This window comes from Passer domesticus, chromosome 5 (genome assembly GCF_036417665.1).
Source record: "Passer domesticus isolate bPasDom1 chromosome 5, bPasDom1.hap1, whole genome shotgun sequence".
NCBI classification, from domain to species: Eukaryota; Metazoa; Chordata; class Aves; order Passeriformes; family Passeridae; genus Passer; species Passer domesticus.
This window is the reverse complement of record NC_087478.1, coordinates 25,631,476-25,658,942: the sequence shown is the minus strand read 5'-3', so window position 1 is coordinate 25,658,942 and position 27,467 is coordinate 25,631,476. Positions and strand designations below refer to the sequence as shown.

Here is a 27,467-nt window from a genome sequence, read left to right as displayed (position 1 = left end):
ACTTAGCCAGAAGTCTGTAAAATGTTATCAATTAATATTATTTGATTTGCTACTATGATATTGCTAACATGTATAACCCATACCACCTGAGGCATTTTCTCTTTGCTGCAAGAGTAATGTTAAGTCTCATAGGACATGCAAAACATATACTTGCATGGGAAAATACACAACACATTCACAGAACCAAAATTATTATGCATGTCTCATAGGACATGCAAAACATATACTTGCATGGGAAAATACACAACACATTCACAGAACCAAAATTATTTGGGTTTGAACTGACTTTTCAATATTGAAATCTGTTCCTTAGAATTCACTTTTAAGGCAGTAGGAAAAATATGTCCTTCAAAACTTGTTCTGTTTATTAGCAAAAGCATTTGTGACTTATTTATTTCTATCTAGTCTGTTTTATTAAATTTGCCTTTACATTTTTCCCCAAACACTTGAAACTTCTATATGCACAGGGTTCTATCAAGTTAGACAAATTGAGCAAGATTACTTGTCCACGGAAGTCTATCTGAATTAATCAATCAGTTTGCACAGCTTCTTGTATACTGATATCATGTGAAAAAAGGAGGGGAAACTTCCCAGTGGGTGATATAGAACCAACCAGTATTTATAAATAATTTTACAGTTGTAAATACATATTTTGGTATAGTTTGTCTCACCATATAATGTACTTTTTACAAAAGAAGATATTATCTGTCTGTACTAATGGAAAGAGCACAACACAAAGACTAGATAATACTTATGAGAAGAGGTTGCTGAGCAAAGCAGACCTTGCTGTAAGCCAACATCATAATTCCTATATTCTTAGTTAATGTCACTTTGGAAAAAGGTCAGTTGTGTATGTACATGAAAAAAATATTGCAATGACAAAGTAAGAAAGCATACTTGGAAAGAAAAAAAAATTAAAATCCAAGCTGTGTGTAGTACAAAGGAAAATACAGAAGTACATACTGCAAATTATATCATATTTTCCCTAGTCATTATGCCCATTTCAAACAGGATTTCAAATAGCTCAGTACATTTCTTAAATAATCTATTTTTACAAAGGCTGAATTAATTAAAATACTATTATAAGATCACAATCATATTAGGATGCTACAGTCATCACCACGTTGCAAATCTAGCACACCCTGAAAACAAGCATGCTGAAGGAAAGGCATTTGTATGTGTATTGTCACAGGATTTCACTTTCTGTTCCCTTTGCCACTGCTCCTAGCCGTGAATCATTCTAAACATTCAGAAGATACTCCAGAAACTTTCCACTCTGGTAAAAATACATGGGAATATATAAAGACCTTTTCCTCCTTCATTTCCAAAACCAAAGAATTGTAGCCATCAGGATCAGAATTGTATGACCACATGTTAATGTAGTAGGACATTAAGAAGAGGACTTACCTGTTCTGCCTAATAGCTGGTACCATAGCTCAGGGCATCTTCCCCCTCACATGAATTTGCTATTGGTGAAATAACTCCATCAGGACAGCTTGCCTGGCAGTGAGTTATTTTGGCACTATGGAGGTGACATTCCCAGCTGACAATAAACACTTTGTCTTGAAAGGGAGGTTGTAGGAAGATAAGCTGGAATTTCTGACTGACAGACACTTCACAAACTATAAAAGCTACATCAAACTTCCATAAAGCAGAAGTCTTCTGCACATTCCCTGGAAATGTGTGGGGTCTTTCCCCCAAAGTTGGGATGCCAACTTTTGTGGTTAGTGTCTCAAGGGTTGAGTGAAATGACTTTGCAAACCCCATCATAAACTTGGTGTTAAGTTAGATTGACTCCTAATCTATAATATTTCTTTGCTAGTTATAATATAGGTGCCTTTATGTCATGCACTGTTTTATGCAATCTAGTAGTAGTTCTTTTGTTTTATCCTGTGTAGTAAGTAGCTCTGTTTAAGGGTTTTTTTGTTTGTTAAGTTCCTATCTATTCAATAGACTTTTTTTATAATAGACCTGATCTGCCATTCTTGAGAACCTACAAGCCAGAGCGACTTAGGTGCATGGCACCTGTGTAGAGCTGCTGCCAAAAATCTGAGCCTAAGGCAGGGCTTGTCTAAAGCTCTCACTCAATCCATGACAATTGTACTGAAGATGATGCAGCAGCATTTAAAGATGTACCTTACCTGCCATGCGACAGGTCCAAGCGAAAAACACACAGCTGGGCAGAGACTAAGATATGAAACTGGGAAAAAAAATCATTATCATTAAATCAAAGTAGCCAGAAAAATGTGGGGAAAGCCATTTTATCTGGGCAGAAAGAAAAAGAAGACTACCTTGGAAATGTTCTATCGCCTAAAATTTTTCTAATTTACATCTTAACGTACAGATGTGGCACTGAACCAAGGTTTTATTTAGCTTGGAAACTGCTAAAAATGCTTAGACTTGTAAGCAATTTGAGCTAGTGAAAGGCACAACAATCAGCTAACAACCATCCCACTCAAATAAGTATGGACTGGCACTGCAAACACCTATCTGAAGCTGAGACCATGAGTCTGTATAGCCAGGAATAGGTAATACCTGTAAATAATTATCAAAGGTAGTGGCTGGAGTAGACCATAGCTAGATATCCTTTTTCCATAAAACACGTCCTGAGGCATTACATTTTGTAATTTCAGGACGCCACTTTGGTTTGTATCAGTATTACAGCATTATTATATAGTCACACCCAAGTTTGTCTAACACACTCCCTTGCCCAAAAACTTGCAAAAAGTTTAGCTTTTCATTTGCTTTCATTTTGATCTAGTTAAGAAAATTATCTAATATTTCTTTTTTGAAGTTCTAAAGTCAAAGTCAATGATAAAATAAGGCACAGAATAATGCAAATTATATGTAATAGTAAAAAGAAAAATTAAGTCTTCTAAGATTCCACAGGGAGATATTTATTGCCAAAATTAAAAGGAAGAAAAGAAAGAAAAAGAGCATGATATTTTGTATTCAAGTATAGAGATACAGACATTGTAGGCTCTTCCTTGAAAATACCAATTCAAAACACCTTCTCACTATCCCTACTTACTCTGTCAACTTCAGACATTTCATGCGTTGTTTCTCCCACAAAAGCTCACAACTCTATACAAGCAGGACATTTATTTTCTAGAATGTAGGAATACATTTCATTATAACAGACTAGTAATGTCATGTTAATAATATAAGGAATGAAATATTGATCTCAAAGTTACCTGATGTTTAGAGACCATTTAAATTAATGACATGTTAGTTTTTCAATCTAGAGACCTTGTATGTGACTCTACCTACCAGATAGCTAGTGCAGTGCTAGAACTTCCAAAAACAGTATTCCCTTCACCCACAATGTATCCTGCTCTACATTGCCACTTAATCAGAGGGCAGCTAAGAGAATGAATACAAGAAAACCTTCTGATAAGAAACCTGAGTTCTACAGAAGGTCATTTCAACTGCTCTGGCACAGGCAGTTTTCTGGAGAGAAGCACCTTGCTAGGACTTCCTGCAACAGCATGTACTTTGCCCATATGTGTAGGACAAAATCAAAAAAAGAGAAGAAGGAAATATTCAGCATCAAAGTAGGGATGATGGTATAGAATGAAAACATACAAAATCCATTGAAGAACATATTAACATCTCTGTAACCCAAAAAAAACACATGTACATACAGAACTGTGTTCCACATTTAGTGCCCAACTCCACAAAGCTAGCTTTATTTTCTATTTATTAGTATTGTCATAATATGAAAAACAAATACTATTTGTTAGGAAGGCAGCCGTTACATAAAATTAACAGACATATTCTGCTTCAGGGCATGAATACAAGAAAATTGTCAGACATTAATAATGTAGACAGAGCATTTTCCTGGGAAAATGAAGATCCAGTGGAACAACAGATAAATCATGCCCAACTGCTCACTATTTGTTGTTTCACAATCTGTTGTATTTTATAGAATGTGACTAGTACAAGTCTGTTACAGCCATAAAAAAATTAGCAGAAATTAATATGTAAATTACTGTAGTGCTTGTGTGGGAATCCATTTCATTAATTTGAATTCACTGACATGACTGTGTAATCTAAATTTATAAGGTTTTTGACTGCCACTCCATGGAGAATTCCAGATTTATTGAATTTTGCTTTAAAAGTATTTTGTGCATCAAATAATACTTGCAGAGCAGTAATGTACATGAATGGCTTGGAGTTTAATTTATATGATATATACCAGGCATTTTGCCTGTGAGAAGACATATAACCTACAGTGCCAAAAAAAAGAGAAGGCACTTAGATATTTCCTTTGAAAACATTTATGGACAGCAATGAAAACAAATTACTGGAAGAAGGAATAAAGAAAGTTTTTGGAGTTCCCAGTGAAGTAAATACTGCTCATAATTATTTTGTTCAAATAAATGCAAGAAATCATCTTCTTGTTAATATAAGGTCTTCACGATGCATAGAACTCAGGCTGAAGAAAAAAGGCACAGAATAAATCACATGCAAATCTGAACATGAAGATTTATCAACACATGGGCCAGCTTGAAGGTTAAAGCTTCAATACCAAGTTTTGGAAAATAGCAGCAAAAAAAGAAATAACAAAATTCCTTACCATTCAGCACTTTAACTAATACATGGATGCAAATATAGCAAATGCTTTGCATAATCTTGGCCTTAAAATCCTCTAGTTTTCTAGATGTAAAACAGGTATCCAAATAACATGATACTATCAAAATGTTTCTCAAGAAAATACTGAAAATAACATGTTAACAAGCTTTCTGAAGAAAAGTGGAAATAAAACAGAAAAGACAGAACAAAACATTTACTCAGTTATGAAGCTCTAATTTTAAAAGGAAAAAAATATGAAGATTTAAAAATATTTATATGATAAAAAGGTTTAATTTTCAATTATTGACAGCATTGTAAATTGGGATTTTCCCCCAGTGTGATTCTAAATGTTTTTATATGACCTATTTGCTCATTGGATGCATTACCAGGCTCATTATTTAGCAAAATGCAATTTTGTTAAGAAACAGGATTGTTTCATTACTACAGCTTAAGTGTTTTTCACTATGGCATAAATACGAGGTATTTATCTAGGAGTGCCTATGGTGGAGTTTTACCCCTACACATTTCAGTCTTTTTCACATACAGACATGTATCCATCAACAAAATGAGTTTTCATGTATCATCAAGCATTTGAATGAGGAAAACTGCTTTGAAATGAGGATTTGGGGGCAGGGGAATAGACAATTTGGTATCGGATTTGTTTAAACATGACACAATGAAGACTATATTCCCAACCAGCAACGAATCTTTCACACTTGTCAGATCCTCCTGTCAGCATCCCCTGCAGCTCTGCTGACTACCACAACACCTGTCTGCTCCAAGGTCACTGATTCAATGTCACATTGCAATGAACATGCTCATGCACAATTAGGATTTCAGTATCATCTTGCAAGAGATTTTGTTGTCCCTGTTATTTTACTTATAACTCATTACTGGGTAATTATACTTTGTGAATTGGTATGATTTTATAAATCAGAGCCCTGAAATTAGTTCATCTGACTAGCAAAGAAGCAAGTAAAGATATGACCCAAAGAAGCATGTACAGAAAAATGTGTCTCTTAGATGAAATGGCTACAGTCCATTTATTTATATCACTTATGTGGAGATAGCATCTCCATAGGTTTCTTTGCACTGATCTACTAAAGGAATCTTTTTTCTTTTTTTTTTCAAGAGATACATTTTATTGTTAAAATATCATCTGTTTTTTGCTTCCTAAAACATCTCCAACTACTTGCTATTTAGGAAGCTATCTGTTTCATGCAGAGATGTTAAAAATTGCAGTATTTTTTCCTAATAGTAAATACAAATATAAATTAAACAACAATTACATACCCATAGACCTGCATTAAGGTGTCAGTTATAAAAAGTAAGAACTACTCCAGGAGGCTCTGTTTTACCTAAACCTTGGCATTAAAGGAATGTAATACATACCTTTGTTCTTTTCCCCTGAGTAACTGTAATGTTAGAATCATCCTCCAGTTGTTCTGAGATTGAAACCTTCTGTTCATGTCTGTAACTACGATTTTTCTATCCTAAGTTTTGCAAAACATAGTAAGCAATTGTCAGGAGACACACATTCCTCAACAGCACTTAAACCTACATATCCTAAATTCAGGTATTTGAGAGAAACATTTCCTTTTTACTGCATCAAGTTAAACTGTCCTTTCCTCCTATCCACAAACTGAGCAACAGATTTTATAGGTCAGAAAAGGGGAATGATTCAACTCTTCAAATGCTCAGAGGAATAGAGATGGTACTGCTGTCCCTCACAGAAAAATTCCATTTGTCACTGCAGAAATCCATGTAAAGACCCACTCATCGTGGTTCTTGTAAGTCTGCCGCCTCTGAAATTACATAAGAATTGCATGATTCTGTATATGCTGAAAAATTACCTTCTACTGAAAAAGAAATAAACCCATGCATCCCTGTCTCAATCAAAACACAGCTAAAAAGATAACTCAAACATAAAAATCTGCTAAACCTTCCCCAAGCATTGTCTGAACATTTGACTGTTTTCACAGCACTGGCTAGCAGTTCATTAACTCTGCACTCTCTAACTGCTGATAGTCAATAGCAGACACAGTTAAGAGTGCCGATATCGGAAGTCATTACAGAGGAGCAATCATGATGGGTATTGACTGCTGTGACTCTAAGATGCTTTAACTCTGGAAAGTGGCATCTGAAGACTTGCTGCCAGAGCTAGCTGTCTTATGTCTCCAAAATTGACCTACCAGGGATACCTAGGTACAGATTTTACAAAGTGGAGTTATTTCACGAAAAAGTAGAAGTATGTTTAATGTCAGCTCTTTCTCAAGAACACTTATAGTCCTCATTCTGTAGACATCAGCCAATTTTGCTCTTAGTAATCTGTACATACTTTTCATTTAAAGTATTGTAGCTTGTACAAGTTCCCTCTATAATTTTCTGAAATGTAATTCAAAAGTTATCCTTCTTCACAGAAAGGAAAGGGATGAGGAAAGAAAATAAAATCAATCTCATGAATTACTTAGTTTGCTCAGTCTCACACTTTCTTTCCCCCTCAGCTGGAATCTTATAATGTTATGAAATGAACAACTAATCTTTCAGATACACAAGTCCATCTTCATATTTGATCCCTCTTCTTCTAAGCTTATATTTTCTCTGCTGATTTAAGAACCACAGCCAAGGACTTTATAGATTTTTTTTTCAGTGGGAGAAAAGTAGTACTGATGACTGGTTTTGCTCATGACTTCATCATTCATTCTTCTGTTGAAGCCAAAAGAAATATGTGATGTTATACCACAAGCTGCTGTAACGATCAATTAACCCCAGCTGGTACAAGGCCTTAACAAAGACTCTGCATCCTGCTTCAAAATATTTTCAATGACAGCAAACTCCATCCTCACCACCTCCCAAAAATAACGTACAACTTGTTCTGTCACTCACAGACCAAGTAAATTAAAGAAAAACAAAAAGAAGAAAATCCTACCACATGTACACTGCAGGCTAGTATTCTCTCAGAAGAATCGGTGAAATTTAGAAAAACCATCTAGCCTCCAATTGTTCAGGAGTTACATTTTCTGGGAAATGCAATAGATTTCATCCATAGCCACCATGACCTTGGCCAATTCAAAACACAAATCACTGTCTGCCTTCAGTAAGAACAAGTCTAATACTCAGATTTCCTGCCTGAACACAAACTGACTACATTCTCATTCACAGCTACCTTATCTGCCAATACTGACTGATCTACAGCACAAGAAGTTACAAATGAAAGACTAAATGCAGCACAATTTTACTATTCATGTAAACTACACAGATAACATTCTTATCTTCTGGACTCCCTCAAATTACTAGGATAAAATTTCATAATCACTACTTGTACATCAAAATGCATTTCAAATACACCTACAGCAGTATCCTATTATTAGCCACTCTGCCCAACATAAAACAGAAAGCATACAAACTACTATACATGAAAAGCATGCAAAGTATCATACATCATTATAAAACAGATGCTTCTTGAAATATCCCTAGAAAGCTATAACATACAGAAAGCCCTCAGACACCACAAACATCCATGTGTATCATTCTCTCACAACACCCTGCTCAGCAATCTCAGACCCTTAACTAAATAAACACACCACTCCAGAGAAATCCATCAAGTCTTCCCCGAGTCCTCTAAAGCTCTCAGTTCTGACTCTGAGGGAAACTCATAAACCCAGATGATTCTGAGAATTAAAACATAAACTTCAAAGGATGCTAAGCAACACAACAAAGAACATAAGGATTCTAACGCTTTATAATTCTCACTCATCCTTAACAAAAAGCTCCATATTCATCTCTGTCTCCATGCCTTAAACCAATTAATGACTCAACTGTGTCTTCTCTGGATAACATCCTTTCTCCTTCCTCCCCACCTGCTCCACAGGTGTCCACTATTTTTTCTTTCAAATGATGCAGGTAAATTGAACCCATAACAATTTACAATTGTTCTTCGAGACCTCTCCTGCTATTACAAATTTTAAGAGGCTCACATGGTCAAAAGGAGGCATCTTTTCCAATTATTGCAACAACTCTACGATATTACCATCTCCTTATAAAATCTGTAAAGCTTTTATTCTTAAAAATCACAATTACAATGCTATGAGTGCATTATAGTTTTTTTCTTAACAAAGACTTTCAAGTGCTCATGTTAACAGAGATAAATAAAACAAACCATGTAGAGCTTCAAGAAACCTGATTACAATGTTCTTTTGTCTACAGCAGAAAAATTATTCTATGCTGCACATAAAATTAAGATAATTATCTACTAGTTTAATTTAAGGAAAAGCATGCATGCCTCTTACTGCAGTAACAAAAGCAATTACTTTTGTGGTAAGTTAAATATTAGATTTGGAATGTTTTCAAACTAAGCATAATAATGTTTTAACAGCAGTTTACACTATAAAAAATTCAAGCAGTGTCCTTTTATGCATCTGAAAATTTAATTTTAAATGTGTTGAAACTTTATGGGTACAGCAGTATAAAAATTATGTTAACCAGCATTTAACAAGCACAGGAATTATACTGAGTTATGCAATTATTAGCTATAATTTGCATACGTACATAAATTACACAGTATAGACGTATATAAGCAATTCTTATAATGATTCAGTTAGGAGAACTGCTTTTTAGAAATGTGATCTGTTACTGGTTTCCGTACTTGCTTTCATTAAGTCAGCAAGCCAAGCTCTTAGTAAGCAAGTATGGTAAAAAACTACTGAGGTGAGCATGTTAATAATGTTTGTAGTTTTGCATAGGGATATTAAACTCACACTATTTATTTTATTACACAAGCAAGCAATGCTTTTTATACATTAATAATTTCCATTCGATAGTTTACAAGGACAGAACCAATTAAAAACCAAGCTTACTAAACTGTCTGGTTTTCATGTAAGAGATCTCTGCCACAATTTTCAAGTTGTTTGGGTTTTCCTATTACAAATTTATAGAATAGATGCAAGGTAATTTTCTAATTATGTTTAAGCCTGGAGTCCACCAAAGTTATCACAGAAGAGATATATGTTATATACTGTCACTTCTGGAAGCATCACATCATCCTGAGCTGCAACAGAGACTAACAGCTGAAAAGGGCAGTTAAGGCTCCATCCTTCTCCAACAATTCCCTACTCGTTCTCTTCGAATTACACCCAGCATAGTATCTCACACAGCCCTTTTCTTCTCTGTAAATAATCAGCAGCTGTTTTGCATATGTCAAAGAAGTTTCTTGACAGACATTACAATACCCAGATCTAAGACTGTGGTAACTATAATGCTGATGTTCAAAATATTTTGCAGAATATAAAAATATTTATCTGAAATTCTGCTTTTAACCATTAGAAGAATGCTGATAAATGAAATCCAGCAATGTTTATACTTTGTCACAATATACTTACTGAGTAAAAAATAAATAAATTTGCTTTTCCAAAAGAAACATTCTTCCAGAAGCAATATTTTAAATTTGCCATTTAAAAAAGGCTGATTTCCCTAAGACTTCATAATCATATTTTATACATTATTGAAGACTACTAGCTAGAGTACAGGGGTTTTTTAAATTTCTGTCTGGGATCATACAATTTGAATGTGGCTTGTGGTTTTTTTTAGGTGGTCTACAAATTAAAGAACAATTTTAATGAATTTGATTAATTATATATGGCATTACCACATTAAGAGATAATGGGTAGTTCCAAACAAAGATCTACAATGCTTTTCTAACTATGTTGATTAAAAAAATAATTTTTCTCAGGAAATTAAATATTTAAATAGAAAATCCACGCAGTTTTCAGCAAGAATAAAAGCAAGATAATAGATCAGTCCTAAATATGTTTCCTTTTTCATCGGAATATACACCAAGTGAAAGGAGTAGATATTTTCAATTACGTTCCAATACCCCCAAAGACAAAAATGTTGGAATTTCTCATTTCTCAGTCTCTTCCTGTAGCTATAGCAACACAAATGTATCTAAACCAAGCTATATGTAAGTATTAAAATTATTATTAAACACGCTAAGATTTCTTTCTTCCCCACTGTGTTATATTTGTTAGGAAGACATTCTTATTTCTAATAAGGAAAGAAAGTAAAAACAAATTTTGAAGAAACTGTAGGACAATTTCTTTAAATATCAGTAATAGTCAGATAATTTTTTTTCATAATATTTAACATGATCACCTCTTTCTGGTAACTGGATAAATCGAGACAAAGCAAATGAATAAACTATCATTTTCAAGAAACCATCATATGATGAAAGGTTCTCAAGACAGAACTTAGTTTTCTTGAACCAAGAGGACAAAAGGATCTCTTTTGCTCTAATCAGAGGCAGCACTAACCTTTCCTAGCTTGTTGGGATCTCAACAGTATGTCTAACGTGCAATATTTTACCTGTGACTTTCTCTAAATGTAATTTAAAGAGAACATTCAGCAAATTAAAAAGGAAATTCATATTCAGGAATATAGTTAAAGAGCATTACCTAGTGTATCAGCAATTTGGAAAAGAGGAAGCAAGCATTTGTAGACACAATTCACAATATCTTTGATATACCTGGAAGCAATAAACCAATTCTACAGCCTGTATGAATCAGTGCAGTTTCATTAATTTCAGTGATAATAGGCTGATTTGTATAGCCTGACAGTCTGACACAAATCTATTAAGTTTTTCAAGCTTTAGTTTTTGACACAACCATTTCTCAGAAGAGATGACATAGGACTTGACTCCAACATACCATTTGTAATGGTAGATATTCATTATAAGTATACAGATCTGAAAAATTAGTTCAAGTACAAAGGTTCTAAAATCTACAGATTAAAGGTAATACACTAATTACTTCTAAGAACACCAAAATGTAACAATATGAAAAAATGCAATTGTTTTTAAACTAGCAGCAATTTATAAGTATGCAAATTCATGTTTCCTTGTGTACTTACAGAGGGAAAAATTTCAAGTAAGAAGAGAGACCAGGCACCTCAAAAATTTTAAATAAAATATTTAAACATTTTTGAGGTTCCCAAAGCCCAGCAGGCAACTCAGTTGACTCAGTGCCTAAAATTCCATTGCTGAAGTTTGCTGAAGAAACCTTCACCTCAGCACACCCTATGTCAGCACAGTCATGGTGTGTCCTGGGTGACAAATTTCCTCCTGCAGAGGAAAGGTGAGCCCCAGGGCAGGGGCCACTGCTGAAAAAGAAAATATGTACTACTTCACTCACTCTTTACCCATCCTTCTTCCATTTTTGAAAGGTAGACTTTAAAAAAATCTGAGGCTGAATTCCCAGGAATTAAAAGCTTATGCTAGTACCGACCAATTTAAATTCATGCCCTAACTACCCTGCCAGAACTTCATATCTCAACCCTGGCCCTTCTTCACATGCACCATATATGAAAGAGGCAAAGCTAATTTCACATAGCAAAGGGTATCTAAAGATTGTCATTTAAATGCACATTATAATGCTTCAGTCATTGTCTGAATCTAAGTCATGCAAAGGTCTCAATACAGACTTAAACATTATGGAATATATTCTAGTCTTTTTTTGTTGTTGTTGCCATGCTCCCCTGGCCTTTTAAAAAATATATCTGAAATATTCTATTGAAATAGAGTTTAATCACAATGCACATTTTTATGCCTTCCACTGATGACTAAATAATGAACCTAAATTACTAATCAGAAAGCAATACCTCATGGTTTTTCTGACATGTTGGAGTTCCAGATTGAGCCTCCTATCTCAAGCAGGAAAATTGCTGAAGCATTTACATGTCTCAAAAGTAATTCAAAACTCAAGGCTTCGAGGACAAGGTAAAGTCTTCCCAACCCCCAGCCATCCCTAAAATGCTAAGCAAACAAAAAACCCGAATAAAACTACAAGCAATAGTGCATGTATCTATGACCTGTGACTTGAATCAATACAGATAAATTAGAAGTACATTGCTCCTTGGATCAGGTAATATTTCGATTTTGGACAGAATTAATGTCTGGGGTGGGGGGTGACTTGTATACAATACTGAATGGCCAGAACAAGATATATAGCTTGGGAAGTGATGTGTGTAACTGCTTATCATTAAACAGTGGAGAAATGACTGCAACAAATTCCCACATCTGTCTCATATGCAACTTCAATGTACCTTTCCAACTTGTTTTACTTCTATATTTACCCAAGATTAACTCTCCACAATGAAATAAAATGGTGAGCAAAAATGTAGTCACTGATTCTGCCTGACAGATTCAGAGGTGTTTCAAGCAGTAGAGCAGGCTACATCTCAACTAGATAGCAGAAATAAGTTTAGAAATTACCCAATGTGTTACAAACATTGAAATGAAATAGAGATTATTATGAAAGGAAGCCAGCAGATACAAAATTCCTTCATTTCCTATGGCAATAAGGCACATTATATTTTCAGTCTCTTTTTTAAACAAAAGAAACCCATATTTTTTCTACTAATTTGACATGCACAATTTGTTTCATGTCCCGCTTATGAGGCAGCACAAATCTAGTCAAAATAATAACCCAGGTGACATTTTAAACAGAACCACTGGAAGGATTTGGTGTGTTGGCCAGAAATAGAACTCCAAAACATATTGATTCATATCTTGGCTCTAGTAAATGTTTAGCTATGACTTATTTAATTTTCTCTGGTTTCCATTTCATTATGCTCATAAGATAATGAGCAGAATGCACTTACAGAAGGACTGATGTACTGCTTCTGTCTGCAATCTTTTATCCTCACTTTTCAAGGTATGAAGAAAGCACTTAAAACAGCCTTCATTATCACTCCTTACTGGCAAGCAAAGCAGCTGAAGAAGATAAAAGATATCATGGGAGGAGCAATAGTAAACAACTATCACCTCCCTCATAAGTTCCCTTGAGTCCAAGTTCCTATTTCTTTCCTTCCTTGTTATGTGTAAGAAGTTCTCTATAATGAACATGCACTGGCTGCAGAATTAGCCTATCTGAAATTTTCCTTTACGAACCTGATTGCTGTTTTAATTGTTGGAAGCATATCTGAAGAACCATTTATTTCAAATCCATAAAAATTTCTTGTTTACCACAACAAATTTCTGAAAAAATTAGTATCAGCTAATGCAAGTCTAAAACTGGATATAATAATATTCTTTAGTTGCAGAGAATTTTCTGAACAAATACTCAGAACATTCATGGTCAGAATATTTCCCAAATATGTAGAGATGATACTGAAATTATCCTCAAGCATGCACATACAAAAATGCATATTCTTTGGAAGTTTACACTTCTATGGTATCAGTAAACAAAAATACTTAGAGAATCTCTTTGCATTTAACATTACTACATTCATATAAATGCATGATCTGTCTTACAAAAAATTAATATAAACTTCATCACAATACAAATGTTTATACTATAGTTACTCTGGCTTCATGCATGTGTTGTAAACAACTATTTCTAAACCATATGGGGATTTGCATCAACTGACCTTAAGCATTTGAAGTTGACACATGGTTTATGCTAGAGATTTAAATCCCCTCTTCAGTCAGTGAAGAAAAAGAAATACCTTTGAAATTATTCATCACGTTTTACTTAACAATCTTACAGGGCAGTGAACTAAGCCCTGAAGAGAGTGTTTTCTACCTGTTGAGTATTACAGGAGCCATAATAACAAGTGTACATGGCTAGAGCAAGTCACAATGGATCTCATCTTTTATAATCAGAATATCATTGTCTCTAATACATCAGCTAAGACAAACTTCTCATTATTTGAACACTGACTGCCACTGGCAAGACTTGCTATAAAAAGACTTGGTAAATAGGATAACAAAATGATTTAACTTGTGCTCCTGATAATGTCTGGAAACACACAATTTACATTGTAAGAAATACATTTATGTCTTTGTTTCTTTCAGACCATACTTTCTGAAAGTATCATACTTGGATATCTGTATCTCTTCTTCATTATGTTATTGCACAAATGTGAAATTCCACTTATAGAGGAGTGGGTGCCTACCATCAGAGATTAGAATTGCCACCTTTCGCTTGAATAGAGATATTTTTCCTCTCTGCTGTGGGAAAAAGGTATTTGTGGCAAAGAGGTCTATGAACTGAACATGAGTCAGCACTGCAATGTTGTTCTTAAAAAGAAGTATGTTTGATCTCTTAACAGGGATATTTTGAGACGCACTGGGGAAAAGCAAGATCATGGGATCTAATTGCCTACAGAAGTGACAGACATCCTAAATAAAGGGGTAAACCATGTGAAATGTCAAGGAAGATAGTGACAATCAAAGAAAGAAGTGAATAAACCTCTCCAGAATATACTACGCTCTAACATTCTTGTTAGACGTTGTGTTATGCTTGTTAGAATGAAGGTGCCATTCTCATGTAAACTCTGGAAAGTAGTTCATCTTTCATGTCCCTTCCAACAGCCAAATTATTCAATAATTCTATAATGCATTAAGCAATTTTTCTATTGTATTCAGCACTAGCAAGTACTATTCTTCGGTAAAATATTCTGTCCTATTTAAGATGTTAATATTCTGGAAAAATTTGACAAACTGCAGAGGATCCAGAAGACCACAGAAGAGCAGCAAGTACAATCAGCAGTCTATAAATACAGGAAAAATATAAAGGTCTACAGGAAAAATATAGTCAGTTGATTTTGTACAAATAAAACAAGATGATTGAAGTGAAGACTAAAACTCTTAAAGTCCTCAAATAAACACAAAGGAAGCATAAAGAGGAAGGCAATAAACAGTTCTGTCTACAGTAGACAGGATTAAATGCAATGGGCTGAAATGACATCAGCGTACAAGAGACAAGAAAATAAGAAAAAACCCCATATTTGTAAGAAGTAAGGTTTGAAACAGCACGCCTAGGTAACTAAGGGATCATCAAAATAATGAATTTTTCAAAGTAATTTAAAACAGTAATTTACAAACCAGCATAAACACTGGCCAGGTCAGATCACCTTGTATTGTTCCATCTCATCACTTCACATCATGACCTTATATCATTTGCTGCTCCTTACATCATCCAGTGAGAAATTACTAGTTCTACTTCCCCAGTTTCATTCCAGATCCTTTCTCAAATATTGTGTCAGGCACCACAGCTTCTAGAGCGATCTCTGTCCATGGATTCTTATTTTTTCTTCCATCTCTCTTTCAAAAAGAATTAGTGCCCACTATGTCTCATCAGCATACACAGCTCAATACATAAAGAGTCCTTTGGACTCACAGTTTCAGTAAAGCTTAATTACATGTTCTCTCATAGTCTCCCCAGTTATAGTTTGCTAAAAATCTATTCAATCCGCCAATGGGGTGGAAATGGCTTTCTTCAGAAAGCCTCCTTGTGGCTGGAAGTTGTAGAAAAAATATTTTCAAACATGCATCAATACATTTGATTGATAGCAGCTGATCTACTGAATTGTATATCCAAACCTTCTGGAAAAAATCTGAAAGCATCTGTAATATGTCATAGAAAATTGCAGGCCCCTTGAGGCCATCAGTATACAGAAGTCTGCTCAGCTTTACAAGCTTTTTAATAACTGCCAGAGCTTCCTATATTTGGGTTAATTTAATTAATTATTTCATATTAGGATTGGGAAGCCTTCAAAGCCATTCTTTATCTTCATTATGTGCTTGTCTTCACTGATGCATATCCTTAATTGTGAACCAATTGATTATATGAAGCAAATGCCTAACTCCAGAAACATCTAAATAGTCATATTTTTAGTTTATTTTGTTACCTGAAAGGACATATTGATAAGTTATGCAAAAAATATTCTAGAAATGCTGGTATTTCCTGGAAACTGAGCTTATTGAAAGAAGAATTTTACAATTCAACAAATAATTACTACTATTATGTAATTGCAAAAGTTATTTAGTATTTTTTTTACAGAAAATATCAATTGCAAGAAACATACACAACCACTTGACATTAATCTATTCAATATTTTCTAAAATATAACAGTGATTTTTTTGAGATATATTCACACTAAAATATAAAAAACCCTATGGTATAAATTTGTGAGATTAATACGAGGTATCTTATAGTTTCCAATCTGAAAGACATCCTCTGGGTTTAGTCAAGTAAAAGCTTTGACGTTATGGAGATTTGCCACCCTTATCCATTCTTAGCAGGCAATGACAATGATGAAAAAACAGATTAAAAAACTGTTATAAAAATGCTTATTTCCTGACAACTGAACAATTATGTGCTATATATTCACAAAAAATATATATAATACTTCTTATTTCATATTGAGCTTTACATAATGCTACACATGGGTCAATTATGAAAGACAGTAACACTCCTGCTTCAAAGAACTGATTCAGAGATTCTATCATGGCCTCTCAGTTCTGTGCTTTACAGGGATGATATTGAGTAACTAATTTTCTTCTTGGATATACTTTGAAGTTAAAAGGCAGTAGCAGTTCATGCAGCAATCAGTCCTCAAATTCAAAACTTCCTCCACTCAGAATCACCAATTAAAGAGTTTCCCTTAAACAGATCTACTTTGTTGCAGTTCAGTAACATAAAATTGCTTAAGTCCCTTCTACCCATGCAACTGTTTTAAAGGTTATCAGTTTACAGTGTGTTAAGTGGTTGCAGGTAGGTCAGCAAAGAGAATCCAGAATCTGATGATAGGCAACTGAAGATTATAAACTGAACAACAAAAAAAAAATATTGCTCTTTGTGGATGCAATTCAACTAGTGGACTGGAAATTGGAGGAAAACACCATCCCTCCGCTGAAGTTCAAGTCACAGAAGTCTGCACTTTTTCATCCAGGCTTTTTCTCAGGCAGTCTGCTCAATCCAATTGAAAACACCAATGTAATGTTCTTCTATTTCTTGCCTCTATTTAAAATTAGAAACATAATGACAAGTATGTAACACGCTTACTATTAAAACAGATCTGCTAATGCAGAGAAGTTTGATACTTTCAGTAGTCTATGGTATCTTGTGCAAAAGAAAATAATAAGTGAATCAGAGTATTATATAAGAAAAAAATTAGCAGCAATTGCTGTTCTAAATTGAAACCACCTTAGTCTTGCCTAAAAGATGAACATGTAACTGAAAAGGCATACTCCTCCTTTCCACATCCCGTCTGTCAGGCTGAAAATTTTTTTACGCACATGCCTGTGTTTGCACCTTCAAACAGAAAAGCCAGAGACCTTCAAGTACAGAACACATGCTTTGCCCCTCAGTCCTAACCAGTTGTTTCTGTATTGCTAGCAACACAGCCAGATGCAGAAGACTATGGTGAATCAATGCTTTGGAGCACAGCTATTCCTGCAAGGATGCATTCAACACCCACCAAGAGAGGGACATGGTTTCGAGATCCATTCCATTCAGGAATCCCTGGATGAGCCTATCAGCTCCTGGAGCGATTCATGACCAAAGTAATTTTGTCTTTTCAACAGTCTTACTGATCATGGAGGACTAATACCATACACTAGCAACAGTGGGAGGAAAAAAAAAAAAAACCTTCAGAGATTCAGTCTATCTTTCCATCCTAATCAAGACCCCAAGACTCATCAAGGATCAAAAGGAAGTTTGTTACAGATACAAAAATAGGACTGTTTTAGTATCATTCTAAAACTGATGAGCCATTATATTACACACCTTTTTTGGGAGATGGGAATAATTTCTCTTATCTTTTTTTCTTCATAATTTCATTGATTTTACAGGTACCAACGATTAAAAATATTTGCCTTAGAGAAAATATCACATTGGTTGACCCACTATGGCAGCATTTCACTTATATTAACAGCTGAGCCATTCACCACCAATTGCAATGTCATTTCCTAAATTTTAGTATCCTGGTAGTTCTACAGGTACAATGGTATAAGTAAACACACACCTAGGAAAAAACAGAGCTGCAGAGATTTGTAATAGAAATGTTAATACTGAAATGACTTGAGAATAAATGGGAAAACCAGGGAGGGGAAGGAAATAACAAAAAGCAATTACAAAAGGCCTATATAAATGGATATATTAGTGAAAATTACATTAATCAGCCTTAAAGGCTCTCCACACACATCTTCATAGCACATGCCAATTAGAAAAACAAGCTAAAAGAACAAGCTAAAAGGGGGAACAGTGTACTGCAGATAAACCAAAGATCTACAGAAAGGTAAAGAACTGGGTTGAATGACCAAAGCAAGGAGACAGGAGATAGTGAGTACATCTTAAGGACTCAGAGAAGGGGCATAGGATGCAAAGACAAAAGATCATAATCACTGTCAGCTCCTTGAACAGCATATCCCAAATCAACACATGGTCACCAACCTAAGAAGAAAGACTGAGAATGACGAGAACTTGTAGTCAGAAATTTTAGTCAGTGTTATTATAAATATGACTACAGTACAGGTGTACCATAACGAAATAGAAAGAGATTAAAAAATTAAATTATATTTATAGATTTCAATATATTTTCACTGTTTCTATCAGTCAGAGTGACTAATGGTTCATGTATCCACATTGATGATATTCATCTTTATTTTCTTGTCTCTTTATGGCTGACCTTTTAAAACAGCATGTAGTGTACACTCCTTTCAAAGAAGTATAAAGATATTGTATGCTGGTGTACAGATTACATATAAATTATATAACTTGATACAAAACCTTCTGGTTGAATCTTGTTGTTCTGGACATCTTCTGTGTTACTTAATTGTATTAATAAAGTCTACATTTTAAAGAGCTATTAGAATATCTCTGGACAGCTCCCACATTAATTTTAAAACCTGTAATGTTAAGGTATGTTTATAGCAAAAGACCAACGTTTTTATATTATTATATAATTTATAATTTATTTTAAATTTTAGTTTGAAACTTGGTAGATGGGTGGTTGAAAGAAAAGAAACATAATGCACAGTCAGTCCTGAGGTTTTCTTATGGTTGGAATTTGTTACAGTTCCAAAGAAACCCACACTGCCCATTCTCCTTTCAGGCTTTCCATGGGAACTATTTTGCTCTATGCCTCTTTGCAGAGAGTCTGAACTCCCAAGGTGGTAACATCCCTATTCACTGAATTAACTAATTTCCAACTTCTCCAACTCCATTCCAGGGCGTATCAATGCTTTCAAATGGCTGTGACAGAGAACAGGTGTGGATTTAAAACACCATTTTTCTATTTCTAACACAGCAAAAAGAAAAAAGGATTAAGATAACAGATGATATTTAAACTTAACTTTTGCACTTCTTTACAAGTTTGTAGATTCCTTTTCAGTTGACTCACCATGCTATAGAGTTCCAGAGAAGACAGGCTGCACTTGCCTGTTGCTCTCAAACAGCATTTCCAGTGTACAAATCAGTCTTTCAAAAGATACTTTGTGCCGTTAGCTTGCACTTTATAAAGCTGCTTGATTCCTGTCTCCAGTGGTAGATTTTCAGCATTTACATTTCAAATCAGGAAGTGAATACAAGCCATTTTCTGACCCTTTTCATTTGCATTTCCTCTGACAGGAATTACCCACTGGAACAAGGGCACCCCATTGAACCTGTTGTCTTGCCATGCTGTAACAAACTGAATAGTGGCAATAAGACTTTTTTCTTCCCCCCAATACCTGACTGGAAGTAAAAACTCCATTGTACAGACAAGTTGTACAAGGATACACTGCCTAAACACAAGATTAGATAAGAGATTTTCCTGTCTGGAATGTAACTGTTTTAGTGCATGTGTTGTCCAGCATCTTTAAAATACATAAAATAAGACCCTTTTTTCTACAAATAAGTAAAAGAAGGAAGGTATAATTCTTCAAACAATCTTTTTTTCTCCTAAATACTTTAAAACATAAGGACGATCATGCTGAACTTGATCAAAGATCTCATCTATCTTTGCATCTTATCTCTGACACCACTTAGAAAAAGACCTGCCTTCAAAAGTATTTGACAGGAAAAGCTTGTATCATGCTTCCTTCTCCCTTGACCCCATATTTCCCCAGCCTCCCAACTATTTTTTATGTCAATGAAATTTGTAGCCTGGTGTTGTTTTCCTAGAATTCCATTTAGTGCAAAATATAAACCAAGTTTAGTGTTTCATCACACTGATGTTTTGTCACACTTGACTTCATCCTCAATCTCAGAGGATAGAATACTTTCTCTGTCTTAAATCTAACAACAAGCAAAATGAAAAAAGTTATTTACTGATGGTGTTTCTGTATATTCTCAACAGCAATTTTCATGTAATGAGACAGGATTTTAATTGCAAGAATTAACAGCTTTATTTAGCATTAACTTGACATAAAATTAGCAGTTTCCATCTGAAAATAAAATCTGAAGCAGTTATATTTTTCAATAGTTGATCAAAATAAATGCAAAAATTAAGGAATACTCAGGATTATTTAATCACCTCCTCAGCACAGCTGACAGTAATTGTAACCATAACATAAATAATTTGTATACACAGGCATAAAAAGAAAGCACTGATGAGACCGACATAAAAGTCTTTTGGTTACAGTTCATTTAAAGTCAAGTTCAGACTGAAGCATGTTTCAGCCTAGTGAGGATCATTTTATATTTGGACATCAAAAGCATATTCTGTGGTCCACTGCTCTGCAATAAACAGATGTTTGAATACACTCTATGCTATGGATAACATTAAATTTGCCTCCTGGGATTTACAGGACATTGGTTCTTAATGAGCAAATTTAATACAGTGGCAAAATACAGAATGTGTGAGATAACACACAAAATAATGCAAAAGTCTATTTTTATTCATGCATCTTTAACTATACTTAATATTTGCTACAGTCTAAAACTATACCAAGAAGGAAGTATTACACTGTGTGTCTTACTGTTATGCATTATAGACCACTAGCTATGTATAACACAAAACAATATATGTTGGCTATTCTAAAATTTTTATTTTCTTTAGAGGAAAAAAAAAGTAAATTAAGCAAGGAATTCACTTTATGGCTATAAAGTTACAATTAAATATAGGTAAGAGGATCACAAATAAGAAAATTAAGTGTTTCAGCAGGAATAGATGAGAACAAGGTCCTGCTAAGAGTGTGTTTTGTAAGAAAGTGAATCTCTGATCTTGGAGTAATGTTCACAGCCCACCTGAGTCACTGTCAAAAGAGAAGAGAGTTCTGCCTTGTTTGAGGCAAGATAACTTGATTTAAATGTGGCAGACTGAAAACTTTTGAAAACATATACAAATGTATCAGCATGACTATAACAAACAGATGAAGGATGATATGTCACTGAAAATTACTAAAAAGTGTTTAAACTCTCTGAAAAACTGATTTCTGGTAAAACAGACTAATTTTTAACTCTGTGCTGCACAGAGATTACTTGGGGAATTTCCTTTGAAGAAGCTCGGCCATTTTTTATAGTATTTTTAGGGAATTCTTCATTTATTTAAGCAAAAATTGACACAGCATGAAGCATCAATTCCTAGTAAACAACAATACAGAATTATCTATGCATAATTGACAGTAAAATTCAGTCATCCATATTGAATTGTGATGACCATAAGAGCCATTAAAAGCTTGGTCATTTGTGTAGCTTTTAATCATGTTTAATTGAAATATTAGAACAGTAAAATGCATTCCCTTTGGATAGAACAACACAAAAAAACCCAACTTATCTATTTAATCCCATTTTCTCAAAACATGTTTTTAAAATACATTTTATCTTTGAGAGAGTTAAACAGTTCAGTACCAGAGGCTCATTTGTACACTTGCACTACAAAATTTAAATCAATTTGCATAATCAAGTCCTACCAAGTGTTTGCCACCAAGATGAATTACTTCTTTTAGCTTATCTTTGAGCTATTGTGAGGAGTAAAACAAACACAGAGCGTTAAATAAAATTTAGAGTTCTGACTATTCCACTGAATTAGGAATGACCATAAATACAGCTTACAAAGTCACATTTTTGCATAGCAACGGTTCTTTTAAAATGTATTTAGTGTAAATATATACCTTAAATGTACAAAGACTTGTACTTTTCATATGAAGAGTGTCTTGTAGCAAGCATTTGAGGGGCTGTGACATGCCTAGCCCTAATCCCTTCTCATAGGGTGATTAGTACCATTCCGGGAAAAAAGCATGAGAAATCTCAGATGGATCCCATCTGATTGTTACTGTAGATACTTTCATCACTTTGTCCTATTTTGAGCCTTAATCAATTCTTAGTTTTATTTCAGTACTGATTGTTTTTGATATATGTCTCCCAAAAATATATATCCTGATAAAGTTGCATAATCTATCCTAAGTTTTCATAATAAATAAAATAAATTAAAGTTAGTATTGTTATGCTCATCATCAACAGTTTCATTCAGGGTACTAGAACCAAACATTTTTTGAGAGAGAGATGAAACTCATGAAATTTTTGGCCCCTTCTTGCATACACAGATTATACAAATATCTGGTGAAAAAAAAGGAGACTGGAAAGGTTAACTTAATCCTTCAGCTCCTATTTTTCCAGATGTCTTTAAGCAAGATAATCACTTTACCTTTTCCTGTCCTGTAATGGTGACACAGAAAGCAGAAATATTCCTAGTGAAAATGAATACAACCCACAATAGTAAAAAGCAAGTAAAAATGTCATCTCTTTCCCAAGGAACCACCATAGCCACTAGGAAATTATAGTTATTGTTACTGGCCATGAGACAGAGTGATTAGTCATGAACCAAGAAGAAGAGAGCTAAGTATATCAGCTCTTCAGTTCATGAATGTAAAAAAAAAAAGAAATTTAAAAAAAAAAAACCACCTCACTATCTTCACAAAAGACAAAAAACCAAGGCAAAAAAACTGTTGAAAAAACAAAAAGTAGGCTTTCTAACAAGAGAAGTTTCAAAAAAGTTGAAATCAAATTCAGTAAGTCTAAAGTAAAAAGTACAGTGAGAGCAGAAACCTTAATATTACATTGGAAGAAATACATTGCAAAGGATCAATTTTTTCTTATAAATTGATGATAAAACACCAAAATAAATACATCAGCTGTGAAAAAAAAATCTATAAGATAGTAAGGTTCAAAATATCAGAGAGAGTTTCCAACCTTCCTGAAATTAATACTTTACTAAAAACATTAACAATTCTATATGTATTTTGTTAGCGTACTTCTCATTTCTCTGTTAATAGTAGGGGAAAATTAATTTTTACACCTTATCATTTGTTATTTAATACCCTGTAAATCATAAAAACTCAAAGAGGAAAGGGTTTCTAACTGAGAAATACATTAAACTGATGTTTTTAAAGGAAAAAACTTTCAAAAACTTTACTGGTGGCATAAATCAAGGTGGAAATTTTTAGCTACTGAATCATGTGAACCATGTCTAAACTACAGAAGAAAGATTAAATACTAATCCAAGTTAATCACAGAGACAGAATGAGCAATATTTTCTGGAAGATAATCCATTGCATTTCTTGTAATTAATATCAAAAAATCTCAAGCAAGAAATCCAGTATCAACCATACCAAAACATTTTGTCAGCAGACTTATACATACCAATGTCTAGCAGAGCTATGGAGTAAAATTCAAATCTAAAAGAATATATCAAGCTGAAGATTTCACAGCAGAATTAAAATAATTTTCTAATGTGTTGGAAAAGCCTAAACAGAAATATCTATGCGCAGGGAACTCCAGATTCTCTGCAAGCACCAATTCTCCTTCAAATACACACGCATTTGAATCCATTGACTTGTACTGCCTTTTAAAGAACAGACTACTCTAACATCACCAAGCACTGCATCAAATGCAGACAGCATTCTCCTCATCCTGCAGCCCTTTGCCTTCACCTTTATATATCTTGAACATCCCATTCCAACTGTGACAGAGCATTTGTAGAGCTCCCCAAAACTTGAAATGATCTGGTTTACAATGTTCTCTGAGAACAAACAAAACCAACAACACAAAATAATCAGAACATTCCAAATGGCTGCCAGTTAAGTAGTTCAGTATCATTTACTGGGTGGGTTTCATGTGCAGTGAGCCAAGGAGGACAGATGCCTCTTGCAACTGCAATGTTGAATGTTTGGAAAACTGCAGCGTTAAGAGTAACAAGCCACAGAGCTGCCTCTTCTGGAAAGTACTGATCTACTGCACATGTATGGCATGGGAGTGTATCATGTGCTAGCAGTTCCTGCTTCACTCACCACTTTCTACATAAATATAAGTTCTTGAAGCAGAAAAAAAAAAATTGTGAATACTAATTATTTGAAGGTAAGTGGATGAATTTTAGGGGATTTTAACTGAAAAAAAGATGATGTAGACAGTTTTGGATTAAAAAAAAACATTATACCCAGATTTATAAACAAAAGAACAGTGCAAAGTAAGAAAACTGGTTTTATTGATGTTGTAAATACATAACTTTCAAAAATGGCATGGAGGCCTTACAGATAAAGCGAGAAAACAGAAGGCTATGTAGCTTTCTCCACCCTCAACATGTGAAAGCAAAAGAAAAGTGAAGAATTTACTATGAGCTCTCTCACTGAAACTAAAATCCTGGTCAACCCTGGAACCATGTTTCATACACAGATGTACAAAATATTAGAAATACATAATTTTTCCCATCGCTCAACAGTCTTTACATTTGATATAATTCCCATTCCTTTGCGCTTCTCATTCTGAAGCAATATTTCTTTTGTTGCTCCTCAGCTCTAGTGATATAAATGAAATTTTTTTTTTATTAAGTAATCACAGATGTTTGCTCTTCAACTTGTTGTCTGGTCATTTTGGATTACAGCTGCATAAACAGAAAGTGTTATAGAAAACTCAAACAATCCCTCTTGAAACAAAGCTGTCAGAATACATTTAAGTTAGCTACTTTTGCAGTACTCTAATACAAGTAGAAGGTTCAACATCCTCTCTCAAGGACCAATTCAATTACATACTATATGACTTTTCAACAAAAGAATACTGAAATTTGGCACAGGCATTTTTCAAGAGAAGGACTAGGACACTTTGGCTGAGTTCAGAAAGTTCATTTTCAGCTGTTAACAAGTAAGCATCCATTTACTTTCTTGCCTCTACTGATTGTTTTAACTAGACCTCTGCTGTACATCACAGGACTTTAAACAACTGACATCCTAGATACCCCCAAGTGGGCACTTAGTGTGCACTTAGAACCATCAATCCCTCAATAGAATTCTAATCTTTAATTACAGAACAAAACCAGGTTTTGCCTAAACTACAAATGATTGTCAGAACCAGTAGTAACCCTAAGATAAAATTCTTAGAAGAAAGATACTTGATGGTTTCTTTGAAGTTAGTCAAGGAATTTTCTATGATGTAAAAGATGGACTACTACCAGAAAAGTCTGATTTTCCTCACCTTAATTAGTTCTCTTGACTCTCATTGTCACTGTCATAGTATAACAGCCACTTCAGTGAATTCATCTGAATGATTAAATCAACTCACCATGGAAATTAGAGCAGCCTAGAGACCAGTTACAGAAGCAACATGCCTAACAATTTTATTTTACCAGCAGATACAATTAACAATATTGCAGGAACAAGTATTCAGAATATAAAGAAACAAACCCTTGCAATTATAGAAGCTGACATTTGCCTCATAGTGAAGTAGATGACTATGTTAAAAAAAAAACACATTTGAGGAAAGCTTTATATGAAGGTAGGCCACTTCTACCTATATGTACTCTACTTTGCCTAAGTAGGCTTTTTTATAATCAGTCTTCCAAAAAACAACCTGCATTTCTTCCCACATTCCTGTACCATTAATTCAATTATCACCTTAAACTTGTGTCACATTAAAATGATGTTGCCAATGTAAAAGTATGAAATTACTGTAATGTATCTTGTACTATCTTTGTCATATATTCAGCTCAGAAAGCTCCTACATTATTTCACTAAAGCCCATGTTTGCTTTCTCATGAAGAAATTATGTTCTAAAAATATCTTTCAAGATATCTTGCTGTATTAATACATTTACTACTTAAAAGAAAATAAGCAAATGGCTTTGCTAACTCCTAGACTTATTTTTGCTAACTCTGTCTTATTTTGGACTTATTTTCTCTCAGACTGAGGAAACTATTTTCAGGCTTTTCACCCAATATGAAAGTTTAATATTGACAACATTCAAACTGCTGGGTCAACTCCCAAGAAGTCTGTACCAAATTTCTCTCAAACTTAATAGAAGACGACAAAAAAGTTTAAACAGCTGACAGTTAGGGTCAAAATTAATGCAGACATTAATGTTTATAGCATTATGCCACAGATAAGCCAACATCCAAACTATTTAACTAATAAGGAAGTGAAAAAATCTGAGCAAGACCAAGAAGTCATACCTAAGCCCCTCTTAAATGAGGCACAGATACAGGTATTTATACATTCTTGAAAAAAAGGGAGGAGGAAACTCACAAAGGCAAGCATCCCCTTTGAAAACATCAAAATATTTGGAAGCTGCAGTCTGATAATAATAGAGTAATCCTGATTTGGAAGGGACACACAAGGATCGTCAAAGTTCAACCCTGGGCCCTGCACATGACAGCCACAACAATCACACCATGTACCTGAGGCTATTGTCCAAACACTTCTTGCACTCTGTCAGGATGGTGCTGCGACCACTTTCTGGTTCCAGCGCCCAACAACCCTCTGAGTTTCTTGATGTCTAAACCAAACCTCCCCTAACACTAGATGAATAAATGAGCTAGAGAAATAAAGATATTAGGCAACAAAGCACATGAAATTGAGAGGTGTGTGAAAAGGTTTTATAAATTTGAACTCAAGAAAAAAGATTGCAGACCATGAAAACAAAACACAAAAATAGCTCTATACAACTTTCAAGTCTTAAGACTCTAAACAGAGTGAACAACTGAAAATGGATTTCACCTGCAGTGTGTTCTATTCTTTATGCTGTTTTTTCTGAAACTGTCTGAAAAAATGAAGCAGGAAGCAGTCAAAACATGCAGGATGTCTGACCCCACTGCGTACAGTGAAACCAACCTAAGAAAATAGTCGTGAAACACAAGAGAAAACAGTA

The 27,467-nt window shown here is 34.3% G+C and overlaps 1 protein-coding gene across 12 annotated transcripts in view; it reads right to left on the bottom strand.

The window, feature by feature from the left end:
• IMMP2L (inner mitochondrial membrane peptidase subunit 2) overlaps positions 1 to 27,467 on the bottom strand; it is a 392,035-nt gene that overhangs the window by 312,537 nt on the left and 52,031 nt on the right. Inside the window, exon 4 of one of the 12 annotated variants that reach the window (XM_064422394.1) lies at positions 17,345 to 17,372. The exons of the other annotated variants lie outside the window; for them this stretch is intronic. Coding sequence (XP_064278464.1) covers positions 17,360 to 17,372 — 13 coding nt within the window. The 3' untranslated portion in view covers positions 17,345 to 17,359. Of the gene's footprint in view, positions 1 to 17,344; positions 17,373 to 27,467 lie in introns of those variants that run through there. 12 annotated transcript variants of the gene reach the window in all.